The 25,733-nt window shown below is 43.1% G+C and overlaps 2 protein-coding genes across 27 annotated transcripts in view; one reads left to right on the forward strand and one right to left on the reverse strand.

The window, feature by feature from the left end:
• Positions 1–17,194, forward strand: part of RAPH1 (Ras association (RalGDS/AF-6) and pleckstrin homology domains 1) — an 85,597-nt gene extending 68,403 nt beyond the window's left edge. For 6 of the 7 annotated variants that reach the window (XM_040703676.2, XM_040703673.2, XM_040703677.2 and 3 more), the window contains 6 exons: positions 43–186; positions 1,346–1,456; positions 3,033–3,131; positions 3,790–3,910; positions 4,563–4,705; positions 9,255–17,194. In XM_040703676.2, coding sequence (XP_040559610.1) covers positions 43–186; positions 1,346–1,456; positions 3,033–3,131; positions 3,790–3,910; positions 4,563–4,705; positions 9,255–11,246 — 2,610 coding nt within the window. In that variant the 3' untranslated portion in view covers positions 11,247–17,194. Of the gene's footprint in view, positions 1–42; positions 187–1,345; positions 1,457–3,032; positions 3,132–3,789; positions 3,911–4,562; positions 6,202–9,254 lie in introns of those variants that run through there. The other variant, XM_046943854.1, reaches the window with a different exon arrangement.
• Positions 17,195–18,337: 1,143 nt separating this feature from the next.
• ABI2 (abl interactor 2) overlaps positions 18,338–25,733 on the reverse strand; it is a 71,801-nt gene continuing 64,405 nt past the window's right edge. For 11 of the 20 annotated variants that reach the window (XM_040703708.1, XM_040703710.2, XM_004942666.5 and 8 more), the window contains 3 exons: positions 25,585–25,671; positions 25,083–25,256; positions 18,338–24,182 (listed from right to left, as the gene is read on the reverse strand). In XM_040703708.1, the coding sequence (XP_040559642.1) occupies positions 24,007–24,182; positions 25,083–25,256; positions 25,585–25,671 (437 nt within the window). In that variant the 3' untranslated portion in view covers positions 18,338–24,006. The remainder of the gene's footprint in view (positions 24,183–25,082; positions 25,257–25,584; positions 25,672–25,733) is intronic. The other 9 variants (XM_040703706.2, XM_040703705.2, XM_040703709.2 and 6 more) reach the window with 1 other exon arrangement.

The raw sequence follows: 25,733 nt of genomic DNA on the forward strand, positions 1-25,733 counted from the left end.
TCTCTTTCTGTCACTTTCCAAACCACAGTTTGTTATCTACAGGAGTGTTTCTGTGGAAGTTCTGTAACTGTGCCAGAAATAGAAGGAGTTCTGTGGCTGAAAGAGGATGGTAAGAAGTCTTGGAAGAAACGTTACTTTCTTCTTCGAGCTTCAGGAATCTACTACGTTCCTAAGGGAAAGGCAAAGGTATGCTATTTTAAAGTAATTTATCTGTCTTGTTTTTGCTGATAAATCGTTTGTGCACAGGAGTCAGCCTTATTAGCTGTGCCCTGCCCAGAGCCACATCCTTTAATTCAAAGTGCAGCTTTATTGTGCCAGTGAATTATAGGTTTACTATAAATTACTGTGGTGACACCTGATATGAAACATGTAGCCCAGTATTTAAAAATACAAGACAATGGGCTCTGTTTTTTGAGCAAGTTTGGGCTTAGGTGGTCAGAAACTCTCCAGAAAAAAGATTTGTGGAGCTGTCTTTTCTCACTTTGAATTCAGGTGGAGGACCAAGTTGCACTGCAGGTTCCAATTGTAAAATACCAGGCCAACTCCATAATCAATGAGCATAATTTTATTGGATTTAGTTTCATTAGTTCATTCAAAAGGGATTTTTTGCAGACCAATTTGTGGTACGTTTTGAAACTGGTAAATATTTCATTTCTTTGTTGTTTACTAATATTCTGCATGTTTCAATAATGAAAAGGAGTAACTGCTACAAATGCATTATGGCATCAAGGTGAATTACTGCAAGTTCAAGTTGTCTGTAAGTCCATAGGTCTTGATAGCATCAGCTAGTCCCCAGAGCAAGGAATCCACTTCCCACACAGATGTCAGTGATGAGGAAGTCGTCCCTGTGCTCTCTGTCAGTGCATTAGCTCCTTTTAGAGTTGAACTCAGATGTTCTTTTCAAAGCCTTTGAATTCATTAAAGCAATCTCTGTACAAGATATCCTGTGGAAATTCTGTGTTCTGCAATCACTGCCAAACATTAGAATTTGGACACATTGATTATTACTAAGATTAATTAACAGCAGATGTTAAAGTTCCCAGTTAAATCAGTCCTGTTTAATCCATTCTGATACCTACTCTGAATAACTATTAGCAGTCTGCTGCAATTGGTTGTCAAGAGGCAAAATACAAAGGAACACACACGAAACAGAATTTGAAAAAGAATATCCTGGTTAAAAAAAAAAAGTTAAGGTCTGATGGAAGAGTTTATGGTAGCGTTGGAATCAGACTGAAACTAATGATAGACCTTCTATTAGCATTGAATCTTAACACTAGCATGTTTTTTTCTGTTTGTGGTTTTCTTATGTAGATGTTTTGTAAATCAGTATTTTTGTACTTAATAGGTCTCGCGGGATCTCGTGTGCTTTCTACAGCTAGATCATGTCAACGTTTACTATGGACAGGACTATCGGAACAAATACAAAGCTCCCACAGACTACTGCTTAGTGCTGAAGGTAAGGGAATAATTGTTGCCTGTTCTCTATGCTCTTCATGACTTTGTAAATATTTCCGTATTGCCCTGAATTGCCAAACTGATGACTCCTGGTCAAAAACCTCCCTTAACTGTCACACATTGTTCAAAATACTTTTCTTGCAAGATAGCTAGCTACAAAGCTATTTAAGATATTCTCACAGAACGTTCATAGCAAGTAAAGTATTTTCATGAATTTGAAAATGATGCAAGTAACAAGATGGTTACAGTTGAACTTAAATTTCCTTCTAACTTTCATCATCTTGTCTCATGTGGTGCTGGGTATGTCAATACATTAAAATAGTTGTTGTGCCTGGAGTGTGTGGCTGCCAATCTGTGATGTGAAAAAAGCATTTCCTCTGTTAAAAGAGAGCGCAACATATGTTTGAGCCCACTGACAGGTAGGTATTGAGTATCAAGTATGGGACACAAGATTAAGGAAGAAGGCATAAAATTAAAATTGGAAATATTTTCTGTGTTCTTATAAGTCGTTGGAATAGTTAATTGAATGCAATTAAAGGCAAAAATACCTCTGTTTGCAGGTATTTATAAGTTACTTGTATAAAATTGATTTCTTAGGATTGCATACAATTTTCTATCCGTATCATTTTTACAGAATGAATTATTTTTTCAAGTTTATTGATCATCCGGAATAAACCGAAGTTTTATCTCAATAGATTTTTAAAAATAATAATAATTTATTACTGTTGTGAGCATAAGGGAAGACATGAAAATGTTGAAGTTAAATTTTTAACGTCAGTTGCCCTGACATCTTTGAGACGTAGAGCTTTTACAACGCAGCAAACAATGGTGAGCCATCCAGAGTAAATTCCTGTGTTGGATTTTGAAAAATATAAATTTCTTTACTCCTGTAGTGATAAATACACTATTTTTTCTTTTTTTTTAACATGCATTTAGGAGCACACACGTATCTTAAACAATCACCCCATAATAAGAAGGACAGGGACCTTAAGAGTTCTACAAGCTGTGAACAGAATTGTGCTCAACAGTGTGTCATTTGTGGGGTGTCTCACTCATGCCATGTAAAAGCAGAGAAGAATGTCCTTGTTTTCCACCACTGTACATTGGTGTGAGGGGAGACTGACGTACTATCTGTCTCACTCCAGTGGTGGTTAGTCAATAGAACAGTAGAGGAGACAACTTTTACACTTCATCTGTCTCTTGCTTGCAGTTTTTTTTACAGTCTGAGATCGTTCTGACCACTTGGCTTGAGAGTAGAAATATGTATAAAGAGCCTTAGGGTACAGAAGGCTCTGTAGGTAGGTAGAAGGTGCAGAACTAAAATACTGAAAGACTCACGCTTTCCTAGTGTTTCAAACCTGAAGTCAATGCTCACTGGACATGCTGCCAGTCTCTGTGTAAAACAGCTCCCCCTACCTCCTGAAATGCTTTGAAATGTTTGTAAGTGAACTGAAAACATGTACAACCATTCAAGAGCTTCCAGCAGTATATTTGTCTTCATAAATGTTAGCAGTTAAATAGCTCTCCTTACTTTCCTACCTATTAAAATAGTGGTAATGGTTTATGTTTTTATGCAGCATCCTCAGATCCAGAAGAAATCCCAGTATATTAAGTATCTTTGCTGTGATGATGTAAGAACTCTACACCAATGGATCAATGGCATCCGCATTGCTAAGGTAACATCCTCTAGCCAGTCTTGCATTGTTGTCATGGTCTGTATTTACAGTTATTTGGCAAAACATGTGCTAAATCTAACTTGCCTATACTTAACTATTCTGAATGTCAACTATATGATCTTCTTCTTATGTATTTAATTCTCTAGAAAAAATGAACCCTTACCTTCTATTTCTGATACGCTTATTTGTCAAATGACAAAACTGATATCTTGGCTTAATTTTAGCCAACTCCCTTAATAGACCTTAAAAAGAAGGCTTGTGGGGAAAAGAAGAGACACTGGGTTTGACATAATTGTTTTCTAAGATCTCCAGGCCATGTTACTTCATTCATTGGCCCATTTCTTGTGTTTATCTAGCTGGTCTGATGCTGTCTGTTCTAGCGTAAACATTTTTTAATTTCTTCTAGCAATTTATTAATATAAATGCAAAAGCTTGTGGGGAGGAAGCTGCCATGGCTGCTAAGTAAATCAAAATGAAATTTGCACTGAATTAATTCTGTGTGAAATCCTTCACAGAGAGCATGCTTTTTTGTCTCTGGGTGTTTCTCCTTTTTCTGAGGGGAAAAAAGTTGAAACGGAGAAGCCAAAGGTGAAGATCAACAGGCTGCAGAGGGTACACAGCCTGTATAGTAGTTAAATTTGTTTGTCATTTTGCTTAGTATGGGAAGCAACTGTATATGAACTATCAAGATGCACTAAAGAGAACAGAATCGGCGTATGACTGGACTTCCTTGTCTAGCTCAAGTATCAAGTCAGGCTCCAGCTCATCTAGTTTGCCAGGTAATTACGTGACTTGTCTCTTAATAGAAGGATTTAACTACCTTTTTTCATTACCAAATACTTGGAGACTGCGAGAGAAGCTATTTGAAGGGGAACGGACTGTTAATCTAAAAATGTGTTTTACATTACTTGCAGTGTTGTGTGTTTTCAGAACGTGTAGTACTTTGTCATTCACCGCCAAAAGTGTGTGTTTTTCTGATACTGAGAAAAGGAAGTTTCCTTTCAAATCTGTGATGCCTCTATCTTCGTGCATTTGAAAAAAAAAGAAAAATCCAGCTCTACGCTTTAATGATGCAAAGGGCTTTTGTTGACTGACATTTTAAATTGGCAATTGGGAAATAGTCACTGCCCAAAGAGGAAGATCCAGATGATCTCTTAAAAGATTCAAAATGGTGATTCTGCTTCTGGGGCAAATTTTGTGTGCCTGCAGAAATATGATCTGTTATTCTGTTTTGTTGTCTAGACAGCAGTCTTCAGTGGGCTGGCTGTGAGTGGGAACACACAGAGTAGTTTGTGGGAACAATGTCATTTGTTGGAATTAAATGTTTAACAAGTGTGCCCGGTAAATGTCACATAGAGTTCCAATATAAGCACGGTGGCTTTACTCTTCTATTCAGAAACACATGCTCTTTCTTCACTTTCTTTTAAACAGAGTCTCAATCAAATCATTCTAATCAATCTGACAGTGGAGTTTCTGACACCCAGCCAACCGGACACGTCCGTTCCCAAAGTATTGTCAGCTCCATGTTCTCTGAGGCCTGGAAGAGAGGCACACAACTGGAGGAATCCAGCAAGGTAACAAGAAGACTTTAGTTTGAGAATCAACACACAACAAAATGCACAAGACAGAGCATTACCTCTTCCACCTCTGTCTGGAGTGGGGATGAATTTTATTTTTCTGTTTTACTCTATTTGCATACACTGCCATGTAATCGGGTTTTTTTCAGGAATCATTTTTTCAGGGAATTCACTCCTAGGACCTTCTGTTCTTGTTTTCATTAGTGTGCACAGAAGCCGCCTGGTCTTTGAGGGCATGCGACAGCCCTTCACAATAATATTAATTAGATTTTTATAAATTAGATTTTAATATTAATATTAATTAGAATTGTGTAAAGAACAAATAAAAAGATCAGCTGTTAAAAGCTAACAAATGAAATTAATTCACTAAGGTTTTCTTCTGTTAACCAGCCACATCTTTCCACTGTAAAGGTGCAAACAGCTGAGACTTGAAGGCAGGTATACGTGTTTAAGGCACGCTCCAGTAGTTTCTATTCCAACGTTTGATATATTCTGTGGAAATGAAGGCAGTAAACATAGATACTGTTAAGCAGTAGTATTTAATTTGGCTTCAGTTGTTAAAAACAGATTTGATATCTCCTGTTGCTGATAGAAAGTTGCAAAAGACAGTAATCCATTTACTCCTGGGGTCTGTGGTGATTTGGTTAGTTTTATGTCTAGTAGTTGACTGGTGTAGTGAATACCTTCACACACAGCAGAATTGTCATCTCATCTAGTTGGTTTTCAGGCTCAAAGGATTTTCCAGCCATAATATTGGTATTAACTGCAGCAGTATGGAAGTACATGGGCAGAATGCTGTGGGAAGGTATCTTCTCTCAGGCAATGTTGAATCTTTCCCAGACTGTAGGTTCAGGTTAGAGAAGCACGCTTTTTAAAACAAAACCGTAGGTCACTGCACCTCACACGGGTGCATCAGATAAATAACTAGAAATAAGACATAAGATCACATGTAAAAATGAAAAAGAACAGGTGGCACAATGTGAAACTTGGCTGTGTTCTTTGAGACTTGCAAATTTTCTGCAGTGTCTGCAGGCTTGGAAATTACCTGAATGTAATAGCAAAGTAGTACTCAGCCCAGGAACGTAGCTTGCTAAACTGTGACCCAGATTTTTCTGCTGCATGTGTGCAAAACCTGCTGCATGTTCACCAGCAGATGGCTTGTGTATGTGTACAGGATGCATCGTTTGTGCAGGGGCTGGGTGGATCAAAAAGACAGGGCGCGTGAGTCTGTCTAGCATGTTATTCTACAGAGGTGGAAGAGTACTGCTATGAGACTGTAATGTTACTGTTTCCTGAAGTTTTGGTTTTCATACAAGATCTTGCTCCTGTGCTCTATGAAATTCTGGAGAAAAATTGAATTTTAGCACTGTGGACCACTGCTGTTCTTATCCAATCCATAGTGCCACTGGCAATTGCTCATTTAAATAAACCCCAATCATTTTTGTTATCTGATTAAAGCATTTTTACAAATAAAATATTCAGACTACTCCCTATTAAGAGCCATCCATGTTTCAAGCTTTCATCAATTGTAATTCCTTTCTATGTACAAATTCACTAAAAGGTGTATTTCTCTTCCTCCCACATAGCACAGGTGAATGGATCACCCTAACGCATCCAAAGTATCCAAATGAAATTAACCTTGTAAAATAAGAATTTGAAACCATGCTAAGAAAATTCTGAGTAAATTGGTCTCATATTTACCTTAAGTAAAACTACACTACTTTCCTTTTAAACCTGTGCAGGTCTGGCCCGAGGAAGGGCTCACTAAATCAGGTTAGCGATAGAAAACATATAACTCTATAACAAGAAAGGAAACAACGGTATTAATACAATTGTAATTTACATGAAAAGGTATTTGCAATTGTAGATACTGAGACATGCTGGTTTAGGGAGATTAGTCTCCAAAAAATATCTTCAGCGTTAGTAATTCCCCAGTGCTTCAGCTTTTGGTGATAAAGCTTGCTTAAGAAATACATAAAGGCAGGTTGCTGCAAGTGGCAAAATGAATGGAGGCTTGTTCAGTATGTCCTTTTCACTTCTGCAACAGTCCCTTTCCCATATCAGCCCTGGATAAGCAGGGCAGAACAGAGCATCCCTCGGCTCAGCAGGTTGATGACATAGAGACTGGTCAGGATGTTGCACTGGTTGGCTAAGGTTCTGCCTGCTTTTTCTCCATTTACAGGTGCCAATAATTTCATTTCCATTTCTTGAAGTTGAAAGTGTAGTGAGATTTACACATCTGTCATGTTTGACTGCAATTGGCCAACCAATCCAAATGCAACTGTCGCAGGAAAAGATTGCAAACAGTTCAAATGCAAAAGCTTTTTGCTTAAGAAAAACAGCTAAAGAAACCTCACAGTTACTATTTTAAACAGTAGTTACTATTATTTTTATAGGAGTTCTGGGATTTCCAGATAGCCATGATGATATATGATAGAAATACAAATTGAGATAGTATGCAATGCAGTAAGTCATTTTTAAGATACATCGGGCATCACCTAGCAGTAAGGATAAACTAGGACAATGATCTGTTTCAAGGTTTTTCTATGAGCAAAGTATGATTGAATATTTTTTCTGACTGTGGAAATGTAATGTGCTTACGTGGGAGTGGGAATAGATTGCCATCCTGATACAGTAATCTTTCCCATCGTGTGTTTAATTTGCTCACTGTGAAAATGACTGACTCCAATGGATGAGAGGATTTAAACCTAAGGTTTAAGAAGCCACCTTTTCCCACAGTGCCAGTAGTCTGTCCAGTTCATATTTTGAAAGACTGCTCCGCCTGAAGAATGCTGTGTTCACCTGCACACATTCATCACAGCTGGGCAGTGAAAATCTCATTGTCTTGTTTCTTGTCAGATTTTGAAAATGTTGTTTCAAATGAGATGCTACAAATGGTGTCAAAATGAGTGCTCTGTGTGCTTTATGTGACAAGGCATGAGGGACGGTTCCCTGTTTCAGATTCTCTAAAATCTTGCTGTTCAGAGAGAGCTGTTCTTTTATGCCTCGGTCTCCCTATCTGTTTTATGCTGCCTTCATTTTTCCTGTTGCCTTTTGCTGTCTCAGGTATCAAAAGAGAAGCTCAGCACAGCTAAGGTCAGCACACCCATGGTGCCTTATACAGGGCAGAATTAAGGTCAGGGGCTGCTACTTGAAAATACATTAACTTGAGTGATTGGGAGAATGGTAATCTCAGACTAACAGTATGCAAGAGATCAAGCTCTCCCCTCGCTTGTGTGAACACACTGATTTACCTCCAGAAATATGTACACTCTTGCCTTTTGGGCTCAATATGATGGGTAGAGGCACACTTATGTTTGTTGTAAATTACTATTTATTGTTTCTTACTCTAATATTTTTTGTGTTATTCCCGTACATATAGAAACTGTGCACCTGTGTTTAAAATGATTGTAAACAAGCTTATGCAGCACAAATGAGCATAATTGGGCTAACTTGTGGCAAAATATCTACCAGTGAAGTATAGGTACTGAGTGTGTTTAGTTGCCACGTTGGTGTTGCATTTCTAATGCATGATTTTAAGCTGTGCACTGTGAAGATGACAACTTGGCTTGTAGCAAAACCACTGTCCCCTCTAGGTAGTTGCAGTTCTGATAAACTTGAATAATACCATTATCTTTTTAATTTTCAATAAGAATGTAGGTTTACAAATTTAGAGGAACAATTTAACAAGAACAAAACCCAATAAGTAGACTAAAGCATTATTGCCTGCTGCTTTTCCATTGCTGTTTCCCTTATACCGTTCTCCCCAGTCTGTCTTTTTTCTGAATAACGTAACAGCTGCATGCCTGGCTTTTCTTTTCCAAGCTAACTGTCTCTAAGCATTTCCTTCTGGGGAAATTTTCTTAGGAAACTTCATTTTTCCCTCTTTTTCCTCATTTTTTTTTTTCTTTGACAGCATTTGATGTCAGAGCACGTGGAATGGAAGGATCTCAGAAGTATTCCTCCATAGAGCTTGCTCTTCATGTGTTTTAGCGCAGTTCAGGATTTCTGCACTCTGTAATGCTAAGTGTTAAGGCCTAAGCTAAATTAAGGCTTGCCAGATGCTCTGGAAGGCCTGGGTATGGTTTAGCCCATCTTAATGAGTGAAGAGATGCCTATAGGCTCTTACCCTGCGTGGTGTCACTTGTTGTGGCCGGGGCACTCTGGGCAGCATTCAGTTAGATTCATTATGCTTGCTCACAGGAGGATCAGTGATTCTCACTTGCTACAGCTGCCTGTCCCCCAGAAAAATGTATTTTCTCCTTTGCCATTCAGCATAGGTTGGAGTAGATCTGGACCTGGCGATTCTTGCCAGCCCCCTCTACTGGCTTGGCTGGCTGTACTGTACAGTTCAGGCTTGTCAGCGTGAAGGACTATCTCTTGCTGCGTTGTTTTCCTAATATTCCTGCATGCTATAATCCTGCCACTTAATTTTTAAAGATAGGCACATTTAGATCTTGACTTCATAATCTCTTTGTCTCCCTCCCTCCCTCTCTCTCTCTCTTTTTCTCCCTCTCTACTTTCACTAAAAATCCCTTCCCAATAGGCCCGAATGGAGCCTGCAGGTCGGCCCTTCATCTCTGTTGCACCTCCTGTGTCCCCACAGACAAAAGTGGTGACCCCCTATACAGCATCACAGCCATCCCCCCCACTTCCCCCTCCTCCACCACCACCTCCTCCCCCACCACCCCCTCCTCCTCCTCCCCCGCCTCCGCTCCCCAGCCAGGCCGCCCCATCTGCTGCCTCGCCCGCTGCCATGTTTGTTAAGTACAGCACCATCACCAGGCTGCAGAATGCTGCCCAGCACGGTGGGCCTTTTTCCAAGGCCCCTGCTGCTGCACAGCAGCCCCCCCTGCCCCCTCCATCCTCAGGCAAGCCTCAGATACTGGTGCCACCCAATGGAGTCATGCCACCTCCCCCCCCTCCTCCTCCTCCCCCCACACCGGGCTCAGCCATGGCACAACTGAAGCCAGCACCCGTCGCCCCCTCTGTACCACAGTTCACGCCTCCACCGCCCCCTCCCAAAATCCATCAGGTTCAACCAAATATAAGTCAGGTGGCTGCTGCTGCTGCCTCACCATTGCCACCACCTCCTCCCCCTGTGCCTGCCCCACCACCACCCCAAGCACCCCCAAAGCCTCTCATGACAGCTCTCCCCCCACAGCCTAGCAGGAAGGCAGCGTCACCGGGGGTCTCGCACATCACATCCCCTGTGCCAGTTCCCTTGCCTCTTGCAGTTAAGAAACAGCCAACATCTCCCCAGGTGCCTCCACTTCCCCAGGTGCCTCCACTTCCCCCGGCCCCTCCGGGCCCCACTCCTCCCCCAACATTTCCAAAGCAACAGAGTTTTTCTATGAAGCCTCCCCCATCCCCTCAATCCCCAGTGCCGTCAGTAGTGAAGCAGATAGTCAGCCAGTTCCCACCTCCTCCCACCCCACCTGCCACTGAGCCCCAGCCTCTGAAACCCCTTCCATTGAGTGTGGCTCCCCAGTCACCTCCAGCAGTGAAGGCAAAACCCAAATGGCAGCCTGCCTCTGCTCCCTCGCCGGATTTCCCACCTCCTCCACCAGAGAGCAGCTTAGTGTTTCCTCCTCCGCCTCCTTCCCCAGCTACCTCTGCAGGTTCTCCCCCCCCTGACAAATCAGGGTCTCCAGTCAAAAAGGCCAGCAAGACATCAAGCCCTGGAGCAAAGAAACCGCCTCCAACACCTCAGCGGAACTCCAGCATCAAGTCCACCAGCTCCACTGAGTACAGTGAGTCCAAGAGACCTTCAGTGGACCGCCTTGTCAGCAAATTTGCACACCCACCAGAGCCATCAGGGTCTCCATCAAAGGAGTCATCACCTCCTGTGGCCCCTCCAAAGCCTGGAAAGCTCAATCTCTCTGGTGTGAGCTTGCCCATTGTCCTTCCGCAGGGAGGGATCCCGGCCAAGGCTCCTGCTCCAGGTGTATCTGGGAAGGAACCCATGGTTGAATTTCCTTCTCCGCCATCGGATTCAGACTTTCCACCACCACCACCTGAAATAGATCTTCCTCTCCCACCTGTTGAGATACCATCTGTGTTTTCAGGCAGCACTTCCCCAAAAGTTGCTGTGGTCAACCCTCAGCCTCAGGCGTGGTCGAAACCATCAGTTAAAAAAGCTCCACCACCCACACGTCCTAAGCGGAACGACAGCACTCGGCTGACACAGGCAGACGTCGCGGAGTCACCGGCCACACCTGGCCCCCAAGTGCCCACTTCACCCAAGTCTAGCCTTAGCGTTCAGCCAGGATTCCTGGCAGACCTCAACCGGACGCTGCAGCGGAAATCCATCACCCGGCACGGCTCCCTCTCCTCTGCACGGATGTCCAGAGCAGAGCCCACTGCCACCATGGACGACATGGCCTTGCCACCACCCCCACCGGAGCTTCTGGCTGACCAGCAGAAGACGAGCAGCTTCGGGGGCAGTCATATATCCGGCTATGCAACATTACGGAGGGGGCCGCCCCCTGCACCTCCCAAAAGGGATGAGAACACTAAGCTGTCACGGGACTGGTAGTCGGTCACCTGGGGCTGGTGCTCTCCATGGCTTGTGGGCTGCTCTGTGATCAGCCAACCCGTGATGTTGTGCACTTGGAGAGAATGCGGGGACGTGGACAATAGCCCTGTCAAAAGAGGTGATCTCAAACTGTAGCCGAGGCTAAAGATAGAGAGACGTTCCCCTCTCGTGGCTAGGCCAAAACAGCTGGGGGCTGGGGGTTGTCAGTATTTTATTGGGGGAGGTGGGTAGAGGGGCGTTGACTTAACATTTTCAATTTCTTTTACCCTTCATATGGATTGGACCAAAATCCCTTTTTCTTACTTTTTCTGCATTTGGGGGGAAGATAATTTTTTGTAGTGTCTGTCCATGTGAGACATGTTTGTGCATGTATTATAAGTGTAGGTATATAATATATTGTGATATATTTCATTGCAATTATAGAAGATAACCAGAATGTTTTTGTAGATCCGTATTTATTGTTTCGGTCACTATATATTATTGGGAATCAGACTCTGTAACCAGTCAAATCTGATTGTAAACATGAAACTGTAGGGGGCACTTTAAAGAAAGGAGGAGAAAAAAAAAGAAAAAGAAGCAGGGAAAAAAAACCCAAAGACAAACAATTTGGCAGTTTGTGATGGGTAAATGGTGCAGAGTTGAGATGTTCTGCTAGTAACTGTACGTTGGTCATTGATTGAAAAATACAAACGCAACATACCAAAACATTCTGGTCATAATACTACTGAAAATGAGTATGTTCTGAGGAAGAAAATAGATTTTATATATAGTGGGCTGGAGTGAAATATATTTATACTATAAAGAACCTCCCCCTCACTTCCGAATAGTTTAAAAATATACACTGCTATAAATTAATTCAAAGTTATTTGTCCATGAAGTAACTAGGATAAGTATATATTATTCCAATCCATTATGCATCTTAACTTTATAGCAGGCTTGATCATTTGTTTTTATGACACAAGGTGACTATTTGTGTTAACCCCTTCTGAAAGCTGCCAGGACTCCTGCAACCAGTGCCGACCCACAAGGCGGACCCCTGTGGATACGCCACTTGTACGTGTAACTCTTTCCCTGAATGAACAGGTAGGTTTTGGCAGCAAGCGTTACGTTCTCAAATGAACAAACATAGCGCAGTCTCACGCTGTCTGTGCCCAGTGAGATGTATTACCTTTGCAGAAACAAGTGTCAGGAAGCAGTTAAACGTACTGTTTGTAATTTATTAGTAGCTGTTAGGAAATATTGCTTTCTAGAAAGAGAGAAGGGATTGGTAACTTGAGGCAAGCACAGCTGCAATTCTCTTTTCTTTGACCTGCCAGAAACTGTGACCAATGCATAAAGCTGTTAATTATGAAGTTGCACTTCTAACAGTCAAGGGTAGGACTGGAAAAAAAGTCTTTGAGAGGCAGTAACGTTTGCAGACAGTTGTAAGGGGCCACATGAGTAGGAAATATTTGCTTTGTTTTTTGGTTTGCCACAGAGTCACAATCATGGCATCAGGTACCACAGTCCTTTTTTTGTACTTCAGAAGTTTCATTATGCTGCTTTAGCCATGGCTTGGACACAGTAAAGTTAGTGTAGTTAGCATAAGTGTTCTTGTGTGTTATGCATGCTCCTTACAGGGTAGTGGTACACAGTCTATGTAAGTAAGTTAAGCAGAATATTGGGCCTGCACCTAGGCCATCCTTGGTTGTCGTAACTTCCTTGGTCACAACAGGGATGCTGTCAAGGCTGAGATGTCAAAAGGATTTTATTATTGTTTGCCTTTTCTCCAAAAGCAAATATTATTACACGCTTTCCTTCCTCCAGAAGTGAAACAAGGCAGTAGTTTAACCTGACAGTGTCTTCAAGTGTGTGAAATAAGAGAGACAAGCTAAGCTCCTGTTAGAGAAATTCATGCTGATATAAATATTGTGAGAGGGTCTGCTATTCCTTTTTTAATAGTTTTTTTTTTGTAAATCTAAATAATAAAATAAATGTCTTTATGAGTAATTTATCAATAGGAAAAAGTTTGCCAATTAGAAGGAAAAATGACACATAACTATATAGTTTTAAATAAGTGCATCGAGAAAAATCAATGGTGCTGTCTCTGCTTTCCTCTTTCATATCCTTTTTTGAAATCTCTTTCAGCACCTCTGGAAATTATTTTAGTATTTCAGACTAGTTTTTTTGAGCAATAAGGATATACCATTGTGTGCATTTTTAAAGCATTGCTGTGGAAAGGCACTTTTTTCTATCTTTCAGATTGTTCACAATTTTTCATTTCTAATATTTTTGTGCTTATGAAGTGTCCTTAAAAGCATTTGTGTTGTTGATTTTGAGCATGCTCAGTATAGCTGGCTAATAAGTTCACAGAAAAACTGTTAAGCTATACTGGAATTCATGGGTGCTGTAATTCTCTACATTGGTCCTCCTGCTGCTTGGTACTGTATGCGGCTCGTGGGGTTTGTACCCCAAAGTGGTGCAAAATGTGTACAGACACAGTCCTAACTCCCCAGCTGTTACTGGCGATAGGCAGGTGGGCGCATTCTCTGCTTCCTGGTAGGGTGCATATGTGAGGTGAGTTGACACACAGTGTGTGCTCCCAGACGAGAGCAATCAGGGAATTCTGCTTATCTCCTCTTTTTTCTTTCTCTGCAAAACAATTCCACTGGTGGGTGACGGTTCTGTTTTTTTTCCTTCTGTTCATTCAGTGCAGGTGCCTCTGGGATTTGCATTTGACAGAGCAATGTTTCGAGTGCAGGTTTTTCAAAGGTGTTTGAGCGTTGTTCTTTTTGTTTTCCTGTGCCCGTGTTCATTTACCCAGTATCTCCCATGAGACAATAAATCCATGCTTAATTTTGCAGGCTACTAAAGAGCTTGCTGGGAGACAGAAATTGAACACCAACTTTAGAGCACAAAGAATGAGCGTCAGCAAAGGTGGCACCCTTCTTAGTACAACTTCCTTCATTAGTAAGTAGTCATATAGAAATATAGCAAGTGGCTGCAGCTTTCTTTCAGATGAGCGCTAAAATTTGGATACAGAGTGGTTTGGAAAACCTGGATGCCTTTTCAGCTTGTGAGACCTGCTGACAGAACTTGTTTTTCCAGTGTATTTACTGTTTTTATGACAGCAAATATGTATGCCTTATTTTACAAGTAAGCTATTTTTGCCCTTGTGCACCGGTCTCTGAATTCTACCAGTTTCTCTGCTAAAATCATCAGAAAATAACGTACAGCAAGATGCTTCTTGCTGCAAACACGGGGCTGTAATCCTTTCGGCACTATTAAAATGAATAGGTGAGAGCCGGGCTTGCATACTCTCTACGCAAAGATAGCAGATGCTTTCATCCTAGAATGCTGAAAGTGGATAGCTGTAATTACATGTATATGTATTTGACTCGTAATGTCAGGGAAAGCCTTGCTTCTGCAGGAGTTGATGAGAGCGGACAGTGGCATTCTGTACTGTTCCTGTGCCCCTTCTTTCCACTTTCCTCTGCCAGACAGCGGTGGCATCCACCCCGCAGGTAGCAGAGCTCTGTTCAGCCAGCAGAGAGAGGAGTTATCTGCGTGCAGAATGCGTAGGAAGCATAGGCTCGTGGACTTCCATTGTAATTCTGCTCTTGAGGTGCTTTGGAAGGGAAAACTAGGCTCTCATAACAGCAGTAACCAGAGGGGAGAAAAGATAATAATAAGAAAGCTTTTTAGCAAATGGTTCTAAACAAATAATTGATAACGTTTGGGGTGGACATGCCGGTCTTCTGTTTTGTCCTTCAAAACAGGAAGGAGGCACGAGTCCCACAAAAAAGAAAGAAGTAAACTAGTTATTTCAGTTCTTTTACATGGAAATTGCCTGCTTTCCTCTGCGCAGTAGCTTCCTCGTGCAACAAAAGACTACTTGCTCTAACTTGGTGCGCAGCCTCAAAGCCAAAGAGCTCCTCTCCTGAACTTACTGTGCCATTTCCTGCAGAGCACCAGGGAACAACAGACACATCAGGGAGACACCAAGGTACCTGAATCGCTTTGGCTTCAGGACTAATGGGAGAGGGAGCAATATTTTAACAAGTGCATTTTAAGATTTACTGTTGGGGAGTTGCACATATGGAGTTTTGTTGTTGTTTTCCTCATTTCTTTGTCCACGTAGCACAAATCAGAGTGGCCATTCTTGCTCTGGGTTAAAATTATTTCTTTCCACAGTTAAAGGAACCAAAAGTGCCGTTTCAACTGCAGAAGGGCAAAAAAGAGATTTTTTTTCTGCTTATTACAGAAAACTGCATAGACTCTAATTGTTGTACTTCAGTGTACCATTACAGGTAAAATTCTCTTATTGAAAATAAGATAGTAAGTGGGTCTTACTTTGAGCATTACTTCCAGCACCGAATCACGTTAAAATCAGTTGCATCTCCTTGATTAATTGGGTCATTGTATGGCTTGCTGGCTTTACCTATAGCTGGAGAACATTTGCTGTGGTAGAGAATAAGATTTACCATTGGCAAATATTGTTAACCTAGAGCCCAATTCTTGGAGCTGTAGTGGTATTTTTGTTCAGTTTGTTACCTGCAGAATTTTCAACACTTGATGCTCTTCCTGGTTTTTAGCATTTACTTCCAAGTAGTGGCAGTAGTTTATAAAGGTATTTTCTGTTTGGTGTAAATGTGTGCGACTTCCACCTTGTCAGCATATGTACTTTCTTGCAGTTTTGTCTCAGTCCAAACAGGAGCAATGTAAACTCCTGCCAGAAGGTAGCGACGATAGTGAAGATGTGATCAGAACATGGGAGCAGTTTTGTTTTCTTGGTGGTTTTTCCTTTTTTTTTTTTTTTTTTTGCCTCATTGTGAAGACGTAGAATTATATTCTTGTTCAAACAGTGCTCCTCATCTGGGGACAAGGGCAGTCTCAATTCTTTGGTGGTAGGAGCTTCCTGATTTGTGGCTCCTGGTGTTCAGCTTTGTGTTCCTTTTTTCCACTTGGAGTAGACTGCAATCTAGAGAGCATTTAACACTACAGCTTTCCCTTACATGTTTCTATAAATTGCTGGTGGTTTTAAAATTTTTATTTTAGAAGCGTAATTACATTTTTCTAAAACTGAATATTTTTCCCTTCTGAATTCCTTTTTTCCTTCAGTCAAAAAAAAAGTGACAAAACCAGCATTACAGTGCAGGGGTCAGCACTCACTAATACTGCGATCCAATGAGACACAGGCTTTGTCTAGTTTTGAAAAGCTTAAGGAATTCCTAAGATGCCAAAGATGCATTCAGAGCTAAATTTCAGGTACGCAGATGTGCTTGCAGCAGCTGCTCCTGCTGTCAGCTGCCCTGCAGCCACGTCCTTGACTCACCACTGTAAGGTAACTGAGTATAGACCTGCAAGGGGTGTGTGGGCAAAGGGCAGTTTAGCTGGAGAACCTGTGCTCAAAGACTCCCTTGTTGGTAATTTGGTGCAGCGCTTATACTTTAAAAAGGAAAATCAATACTTCCACAATTTACAATTGAAATCTTAGGTTTCCTCCTAGTGGACTGCCATGGACCAGAAATTAACTGGAGCAGCAGTTTGTTTTATGGCTTACACTAACTACTGTTAGCAGCCACTAGTAAGTAATATCCTGTATAATACTGGGGATGCAAATGTAAGAAGTGTCACTGCAACGATGATTTGTCTGTACAGCAAACTTGTGATGAGTGCTGTAAATACATTCATGTTTACTGCTTTAAAAAAGAAAATTGCACATTCTATCTTTACATGGGATTGCCTCCCCTCTTCTTCCCTTTCCAAAAAAGAAAAATCAAAGCTCTTTTAGACTGCTAGCTTCAGGTTGGGGGGAGCTTTGCCATATTATAAATATATATAAATATATGTATAAATATACTTTTTTAAGCATGAGAGAGGACAAAAGAAATACATTATAGAGTACCCAATATAGATCATTATACAATGGAATATGCACAATTCAATAAAGATGTAGTTAAATTTAATAATTTGTTTTAATCCTCTGTCTTGCCCTTTTCCTTTTTCAGAACCCACCTTCTGTTCTCGGGGCAGCAGTGGTTCCCTTTTACAGGGTTCCCGCTTGGCTACAGGTTGCTCATTCTTGATAAAATTGCTATTTATTGTTCCTTTGCACAGCTCCTTCCAGTGGATCAGAGCTGGCTGTACCAGTAGCATTGTACACATACCAGCCACAGGTCTAAAGAAGACCCGGAATGAAGGCTCACCTTTTTCCATCTGCCTGCTTCCTCAGATGTGTAAGGTCCTGGCATTCTTGGTTCTGCTCTGCTCTGCACAAACAGCTGATGGCTGGTAAGTGCTGGTGCAGCCCCTCACTGGGGTCCACTGTAGGAAATTCATTCTGCTGTACCTCTTCCTGGGAGATGCACAGAGGCTGGTTGTGCAGCACTATGAGCTGCTACTGCCGGGACTTGAAAATTATGATTAAAGAAATCAGACTGAATTCCTGTTCACGTAGGGCACTAATTCTTAGAGGCACTGAGGTATTTGGGCTTACCTGTAAAACTGAGGTAACCTCTGCCTTGAGCTAAAAGGAGCAGCAGCTGCAGCAGTACGTGTACCAAAAAGGGAACTCAGCTCCCTAAACAGAACTCACACCACAAGCACAGCTGCCTGCACCACAGGGAAATCAGTTGGAGTGTCATGGCCCCAGGCCACCCATGTCACCAGTGAAAGAAGAGAAGCTGCTTTGTTCCTGAAGGCCTCAAGGAAGTGAGCTCTGCCTAAATGCTGGTGATGCAGAATGGTGCTAGGGAAAGGTGAAGAAGAACAGCGCTCCAGCCAGCTCAGAAGAATCCTAGCCTAAAAGTAAAGCTGGTACTAGACGTCAGCAGCTCAGAGCTGTGAATGCAACATGGGCACCTGTGCTGGAAGAAGAAAGTGGTGTCCTAGCACAGTCCAATTACAGGAAATACAGTCGTGAGCTGCTGAAGGCTGCCATCTGGATGCCAGTATTCAAACCTGGGCTGGGGAAGTGCTAAGCTCACCTTCTCTGAACAGGGCTCCCGCATACACAAGCCACGTCTCCCCATCCCTCACCGTGTCGAAAAGCCTGTAGCAAAAGACAAGGAATGTGACGCAGTGGTGGCACACTCACAGAACACATTGTGTGTGCTTTGTTCTTTTTATTCAGGGCTCGTAACAAGAGGGTTTAGTACACAGCAACAGTTAATTCCAAGTACAATTAAAAAAATTTAAAAATTGGGTTTTGCACTCACTTGGAAGATGGTTCAAATGGCACACACAATAAAATGTTACCGGCAGCACACAGCTCCCCAGAGTCTTGCAGGCTCAATCATTTACAGTGGGCTCTGCACTCCTCCACTGCATCAGCAGCGCCAAAATCAAAAAGCGCAGTGCTTCCCTTCTGACTGCAACCCGAATGTGTGTGGGGGGGTTCTGCTTTCAGAAAAAAGTACATGGACAAAAATCCATGTTAGACACTAACATTTCCAGAGAATTCATAGAAACTACTTGTCCATGCAAGTTGCAAAAGACACTTTTTCAAATGTGAAAAGAAGCACTTGGGCTTTACAAAAAAAAAATCTGAGATGTCAGCACTTTAGCAAGGCGCTGTAATGGAAATGAATTTGTACACAGCTCTTCCTCATTCGTAAATAGAAGGATTTTTCTGAGGTTTTAAGAGAAGCAGGAGACGTACTGCCTGTATTTCAGCAGTCACCACGTACCTGTCCAGCAGGATGCTGGGGGTAGGCTTACCTCTGGCCAACAGGCTGCTGCTGACTTTTTACCTTCTTGTAACCCACGTTGGAATAAGCAAAGGTGTTAATGAGTATGTTCAGAGCACCAAAGAAAACAAACAAACAAACTTCCTGCATTTGCAGAAAGTTGCACAAAACACATTGCTTCTTTGAATTAATGCAGAACGTCATGGTCTGAATTACTTGCAACAGCAGTTGGCAAAACTTGGCTGCATCAAGTGTTCAGCAACCTTCCCACAGATAGGAGAGGAGGGTCCCACTACTCTTGCAGTTATAAAAATGAAAAGGACTGTTGCTACGCACCGACCAGCTACTGAAAAGAAAAAAAAGAAGGTTCCCTCTTGCACTATTCTGACCTCTGTAATAATACCATTTTAGCCACAAAATGTGGCTGTGCCTAATACTGAGTGATGCCAAAGGGTGGGGTAGGTGGAAAATACATTGTAAGCACAATAAATTCTTGCATGTGGCTCCCTGTAAGCTATAGTCCATCACCTACCTGCTCATGCTGATCGTTTTACAACACTGCCTCTTCTCAGCATTAAGCCTTTGTGAACGCAACAGTTCTGCACATTTCCTACTGCTGTCAACATAGGAACTAAACCTCTGCATGGGTTCTGCAACATTTCATTAAACGCTATAGTCCTCAGTTAATGACTCCACAACTCAACAAACCCAGCTGAAGCCACAGCACTACACTCTTTCCAGCAGCATCCTCTAGCAGCTTCCAAAGAAGTTGTGCTGATGGTGCTGCTGGGTACCAACCAACAAAAAATCCTGTCCTTTCCAGAAGGAAAAGGTAAAAATTTTGCATCTGATTTACATCTGAAGCTCATTCCTAGGGAAGAGGCGCATCTGCAGTATTTGCTAGGAACTGGTGGAAGCTGCTGGGAAGAACACAGCAATAACCTGTCAACTTTGGTTCTCAGCTGTGACAAAAGTGCTGAAGAACCACACCAGGCGGGGGCCAATCATTCTGCCTACTTGCAAACAGTGAGGTAGGGCTACCTCAACAAGACCAGTGTGCTGGCACAAGCAGAAGACAGGCACATCCTCTTAGTCCCAGAAGCACTGCATCGGGAGAGCCCTTGGCAGCAAAGAAAATTCTCAGGAGGTGTGAAAACTGAACAAACCGCTGTGGTGAGTGCTCACTACTTCTCTGGCTATTCATCACCCACTGGTAAGTCATCCTGCCAGACCCCACAGGGACTGTGCAGGAGCTGTGGTGCAAACCAGCAGCAACCTCCAGCCATTTCAAGGAACTCCCAACTCAGCTGCTTCCTTAGCGCATACCACAAAGACAGGCTGAGTCCCAGGGCCATGCTCCACCTCTTGTCCTCCACTGAGAGCAGTGGTTCCTCAGTGTCTATGTTCTCTGTTGCCTGCTCCAGCTAGCAGGTGTGGAAGCACCATCGGGACGCTCAAGCATAAAAGAGCTGGTTGCTTTTCCTGCCCTTCTCACCCCTCTGTGGCAACAGAGAAGAAAGAAAGAAGAAACGAAGATGATCAATCGAGGACAAAGAGAAAGAAGAAAAAAATAAAAATCAATGGGTGAGATATGTGCAACCTTAGCCACCTTGATGCTGAACACAGACATCAAAATAGCCTGCTTCAGTACTATCTGGGGGCAGTCTGACATCCTTTCGCACAGGCACATGTCAGAGGGGCAGCTCTAGTTAATACATTTGTCCCAAGAGGGCTGAGAGCAAGGAAGAAAATCTCTGCTACAGCACACCAAGGCAAAATCTGCAGCTAGATTACCGCCTGTCTATGCACAATGAAAGCAGCTGGCTGTGGGCAAATGCAGATCTCAAGAAGGGAGAAACGCTGCTTTTGGCTATGTAGCACTCTTTGGGCTATTCCGGAGTGTCTCCTTCCCCCAGCTCTCACACATGCATACCCACTGCTCTGACTGACAGCTGATGCTGAACATCTCCAGTTGTAGTAGAACTCAGTGAAAAGAAGTTTGTTTTTTTTTTTCCACCACTTCCCTAAACTCCCTTTTAGAAGGAAATGTAAATAAAGCAGGGAAGGAAGGTTTCTAAGAAGGAGATGTACAAGGAACAAAATTAAAAACACAACCCTCACTGACTTTGCTAGCATGCAGTCTATGCAACATTAATACAAAAAGCTTGTTTACCTTGGCTGGTCTATGAACATAACATCACATCATCTCCAAACAAACCACAGAATTAAGATCTGTACAAAATAAAAAGTATGCATAAAACTCTTTTCTTTGCATTAGTACTGCATAATAAAGCATAAAACCAGCAGGAGGTGACCCAGAAATTCCATCCACAGCTCTTTGAGGACAAAAAACTAAATGCTATCAACAGAGACCAAACTAACCTCTCAAAGCCAGCCTTCCAGGGAGCTTTCCACATTTCACCTTCAAGGTTTTGCAGCCTGATCTTCTGTCCTGAGCTCCAAGAAGTACGCAGCACTTCCCAGAGTTCACACAACTCTGCTCTGGCAGCTCTCAACACAAACTCACAGGATACACAACCAGCTGAGTGCATCACACACTATTTAAGTATACACAGTCACCACCTGTCAGTCAGAAGTGTTCAAGCGCTTGCTCTTGACAGACTGAGTTAAAGACATATTTCACTAACTCATCACCTTCCAGCTGGAATGTGGGTGCACAAGGAGAGAGTATTAGCTGTCATTTAGTAACTCATTAAGCTGCTATAACTCAGAACATTTGAGCACTGTGTGCTGTCATCACCAAAAACACACCCAGGACAGAAGAAGCCAGGGAAACTTTGACAGTCCTGGAAAACACAATTCTTTGGTGCTTATGGGGTGGCTGTGTAGTACTGCTGCAGCGCAATCACCCCAATCTCTAGCCAGGCTGCAAGAACCCCTGACCTGTGCAAAAAGTGGAGGCATGTCCTGTGACACTGGAAGCAGACATTCCAGCTACAGCACAACCAGTGCTTGTAGGTGTGCTCCTAGAGAAGTGATGGGCTGAAGGAACTGAACATGGCTGCTTCTGCTGGTCTTGCTGCAAGACAGAAGCTTTTGCAAATGAAAGTAGAAAAGTATCCCTTCTGGCTAACATTTATTCCAAATAGTAATGCTGCTGGCTTCCAGAAAGAAAAGAAGAGTGTTTGGGCTACACAGCTGCAGACTGAGCAGGGGAGAAAGTAATTTCTATCTTTGCACAGGTTCCTTCAAAGCTGTACTTCTTGTAGGCTTCCACCAAGCTATTTCCTTACTCACTGTCACAGGAATTAATGCACTCTTCTGCGAGCTCACAGCAGGCAAATTCACTCACCTCCTAGAAGCACACCTCACTGTTTGTTTCTTCTTTCTTCCCCCTTGAGTAGCTGTGGCTTCTCCCTGAGCAAGTCTGTACCAAGCGTGTGCCTCCACCCTGGCACTGCACTGCTTACCAAGGAGGGGCAGGGGGCTTGTGTCAAGTACCCAGCCCCACTGCCAGTATCATCACAAACTCAGCACTGGCAGCACTCTCTGTACTGCTCTTTTTTACATGTAGGCTTCAGAAGAAAGCTGCAGCATTAACTTGCCTTTGACAGTTAGTATTGGCTGGAACCTGGTCGGATGTCAGTCAGATGTTGTCCGGGACTGTGTCCCTGGCCCAGGAGGCTCTGGCAGTACAGAGGTCAGCTCCATTTGTGAAGCAGCAGGACTACAACAGGAGGTTTAATCAGTTTGTCCTGCTAATGCATGACATTCAACCAAAGGCAGTATTTAGTCCTTCCTGAGGGCAGACTAGCATAGCCATCATTTCACACTGACAGAATCACCGAGCAGCATTTTTAACTGAGACTTAAAAAGCAAACTATCAACCCAGGGCCTTCACTTGTTATTATTCCACCCTGGATCCACAAGTATAGTTAAAATACCTATTTCTTCATAATAAGCAATGGAGAGGACTGGGAGAAGAGCTAGGACTACTTCTAGTTACTGCTTGGATTTCCATGGGAAACCAGTACACAACAACAGCCCTTTTTACTTCCACTAAAGAGATTTTGGCAACAGACATGAAGACGACAATTGCCGTTTGTCCTGCCTCCGCACAGGGCTCACAGTACATATGCAAATCTAGTCATCAAGTACAAAAAAGCCAATTTACAATACCTGATTGGATTTTTAAGATTATATTGTGCATAAGACTAAAGCTGGGGGTACGTTTCTCTAGTGCAAGCAGGCGTGAGTAGATCTGAACCTTAGATCACAGCCCCTAGAGTTTATCCTCAGACCCCAGGAGGACCTGTAAACTTCACTTCACCTTCACTGTCAGTGGCATCTGTGAGTTCCGGTCAACCCAGCAGCACCCACGGCAGGTAGCTCGGTGCGGAGCAGCACATTTACATCAGTGCATAACCAAAACCAAACCTGTTGCACTCAAAAGATGAGGAAATGGGGGCAAGGTCCTCTGGGCTGCAGCCATCATAATTGTCTAAACTAAAGGGTGAGTGAACCAAAGCCAGCTCTGTGTGCCTGTGTCAGCCTACACAAGCAGAGCAGCTGCAGAAGTGTTTTTGCTAGAGATGCAACCAACTGTAAGTCAGATACGTGAACAGCTTTGCATACAAATCCCTGTGTTTGCTAACACACAAGCATTCTTCCAGCTGCACAGGAGTGTAGTGTAGAAACAGGAGAGAGATCCACCAGCCAGCAACCCTTCACCACAAGCATCCAGGACATCCCCAGTGCCAAGCACTGCTGCCAAACACAGTGCCACCACGGTGCACAGGATTCCTGAGAGAGATCCCAGAGCCTGTCAAGAAGTCAGAATGGGAGTGAAGGAAATATCAGCTACTCAATGAGTTTGTTAGATCTGAATGGGTCAGCTTACTTCAGCGTCAGATTGCTCACGATAGCCTCTGCTGGCAGCTGGAAGAGCCATTTGTTCAAACAACTCAAAACACTACTGTTCTATAATGAGGAGGAGAAAAAAAAAAAAAGAGTGGTTGTTACAATTATCCTTCATTCTGCTATTTTGGATGGGGCCCCAGAGGCTGGTGGAGATGAGGAAGCCCTGTCAGCTCCTGCAGTAGGAGATGCAGCGCCCTGTCCTCTAGTCTTCACTCTGAGTAATGCATGATGGACTCCACATAGTTCCCTGGGAAGAGCCCCGTCACTCCATTCATGACCCCTTCGTACCAACCATCATCATTCTTCTTGATGACATAAATGATGGCACCTTCCTGAAATGAGAGCTCATCTTCTTTGTCCTTCGTGTAGTCATAGATGGCTACCACTAAAAAAGAACACAGGATGGGCTGTTAGAAGAAGTACAAGCATGCACCTCAGTCACCTCCACATTTAGATCTATACAATGCTCAAGTGCAGTTCCCTTACCTAGATGTCATTCCCATGGTACATAGTAATAATGTAAGTGAAAACAACTTAGAAAAAAACGCAGCACCTCTCTAAAATAAAATGCATGCCTACTGTATCAGCATCTTTTTCATACAGGAACAAAAGAATTTCATCTTACTAAACAGATGAAAACTGCTTCAGAAAGTCAAGGAAAGGCAATAAAACAGTGGCAAATACCACACATGGAAGATCCGTACAAATGTTATCTGTGCAATGTGGTACATCACATGCAGCAAACTTTCAGCAAACTTTCCAGTCAAGCCTGTGTAGTTGTTTAGAAACTTCATAGGGAAAAATAATATATACAGATAAATACATATAGCATATCTATATGCACACATACCTACAAAAAAAAGATAGACATATACAATACACCCAAGAGATGTATTGTGTATGTACACCTCTAAAAGGAAGGACTCACATGCCTTGAAGACGCTGTGCTTACTGAGCCCCTTGTAATGAGGCCATTATAAGGAGCTGCTGCACGTCCACACGTTTCTAAGATTCTGGGTGCACTTCCCAGGCCCTATACCAGGGGTCCATGCATGCCTCTAAGGCACGGGCCCAATTCTAAGAGACAAGTGCTTGAGTCACACTCATTCTCCTTGTAACTGTGCAAAGAGCACACCCGTTGTTTTTGTTTTAAGAGTTACATGCCTGCCCCATAGGAAGATGGGTGCCAGTTTTGTGCATCTGCCAGAGGCAGTTTGAACAGCCATGCACACAAATTGCCATTACAAAAATAATCACGCTCTGTTCCTTGCAACTTTAAACCCACCCTTTTCCAAGTAGGTGCGTGGTGCCCACGGAGGGTCCTCCTCTGCATATGGGTCGCTGTACTCCACCACTGCTGCCTCTTCCTCCTCATAGTCCTCTGGAGGTGGGGGTGGCGGTGGGGATTCATCAAACACTGGCTCATCCACGGGTGGGGGTGGGGGAGGAGTATCTGAAACTGAAACGGAGCAGCCCTGTAGCCAGGAAGTGGCCCCTACCACCATGGCTGCAGGTTAAAGAAATGCTTCACATCCAGGCTAGTGGCTGCAGCACCCACGTAAGGAGTGGTGAAAATACACTAGAGGCAATAAAGTTCAATGAAGGAAGGATCACGTTCCTCCAGTGAAACCAATAAAATTACTTTCTTCCCCCCCCGCTTCTTTGGAACTTCTGACAAATCTGCAGACAGTGAAGAATTCTGGCTGCACACGGACATATCTCTCATCCACTCAAAACAAAAGCCTCATGCAGTACGGAATCATGGCACAAGGAAGCGACGCACTTACTGTTTTCTTGAACTCTGGCCACAAATCCCATTAGCGGTAACTGCGGAGTTACCTGTAGGATGGAGGGGGGAGGAGGAGCAAGGGATGCTGCCACAGAAATTAAAAAAGAGGCATTCGGTTAGAAACACAAAGCAGCAAACAGGAAAGTA

The sequence above is a fragment of the Gallus gallus genome, chromosome 7, assembly GCF_016699485.2.
Source record: "Gallus gallus isolate bGalGal1 chromosome 7, bGalGal1.mat.broiler.GRCg7b, whole genome shotgun sequence".
NCBI lineage: Eukaryota > Metazoa > Chordata > Aves > Galliformes > Phasianidae > Gallus > Gallus gallus.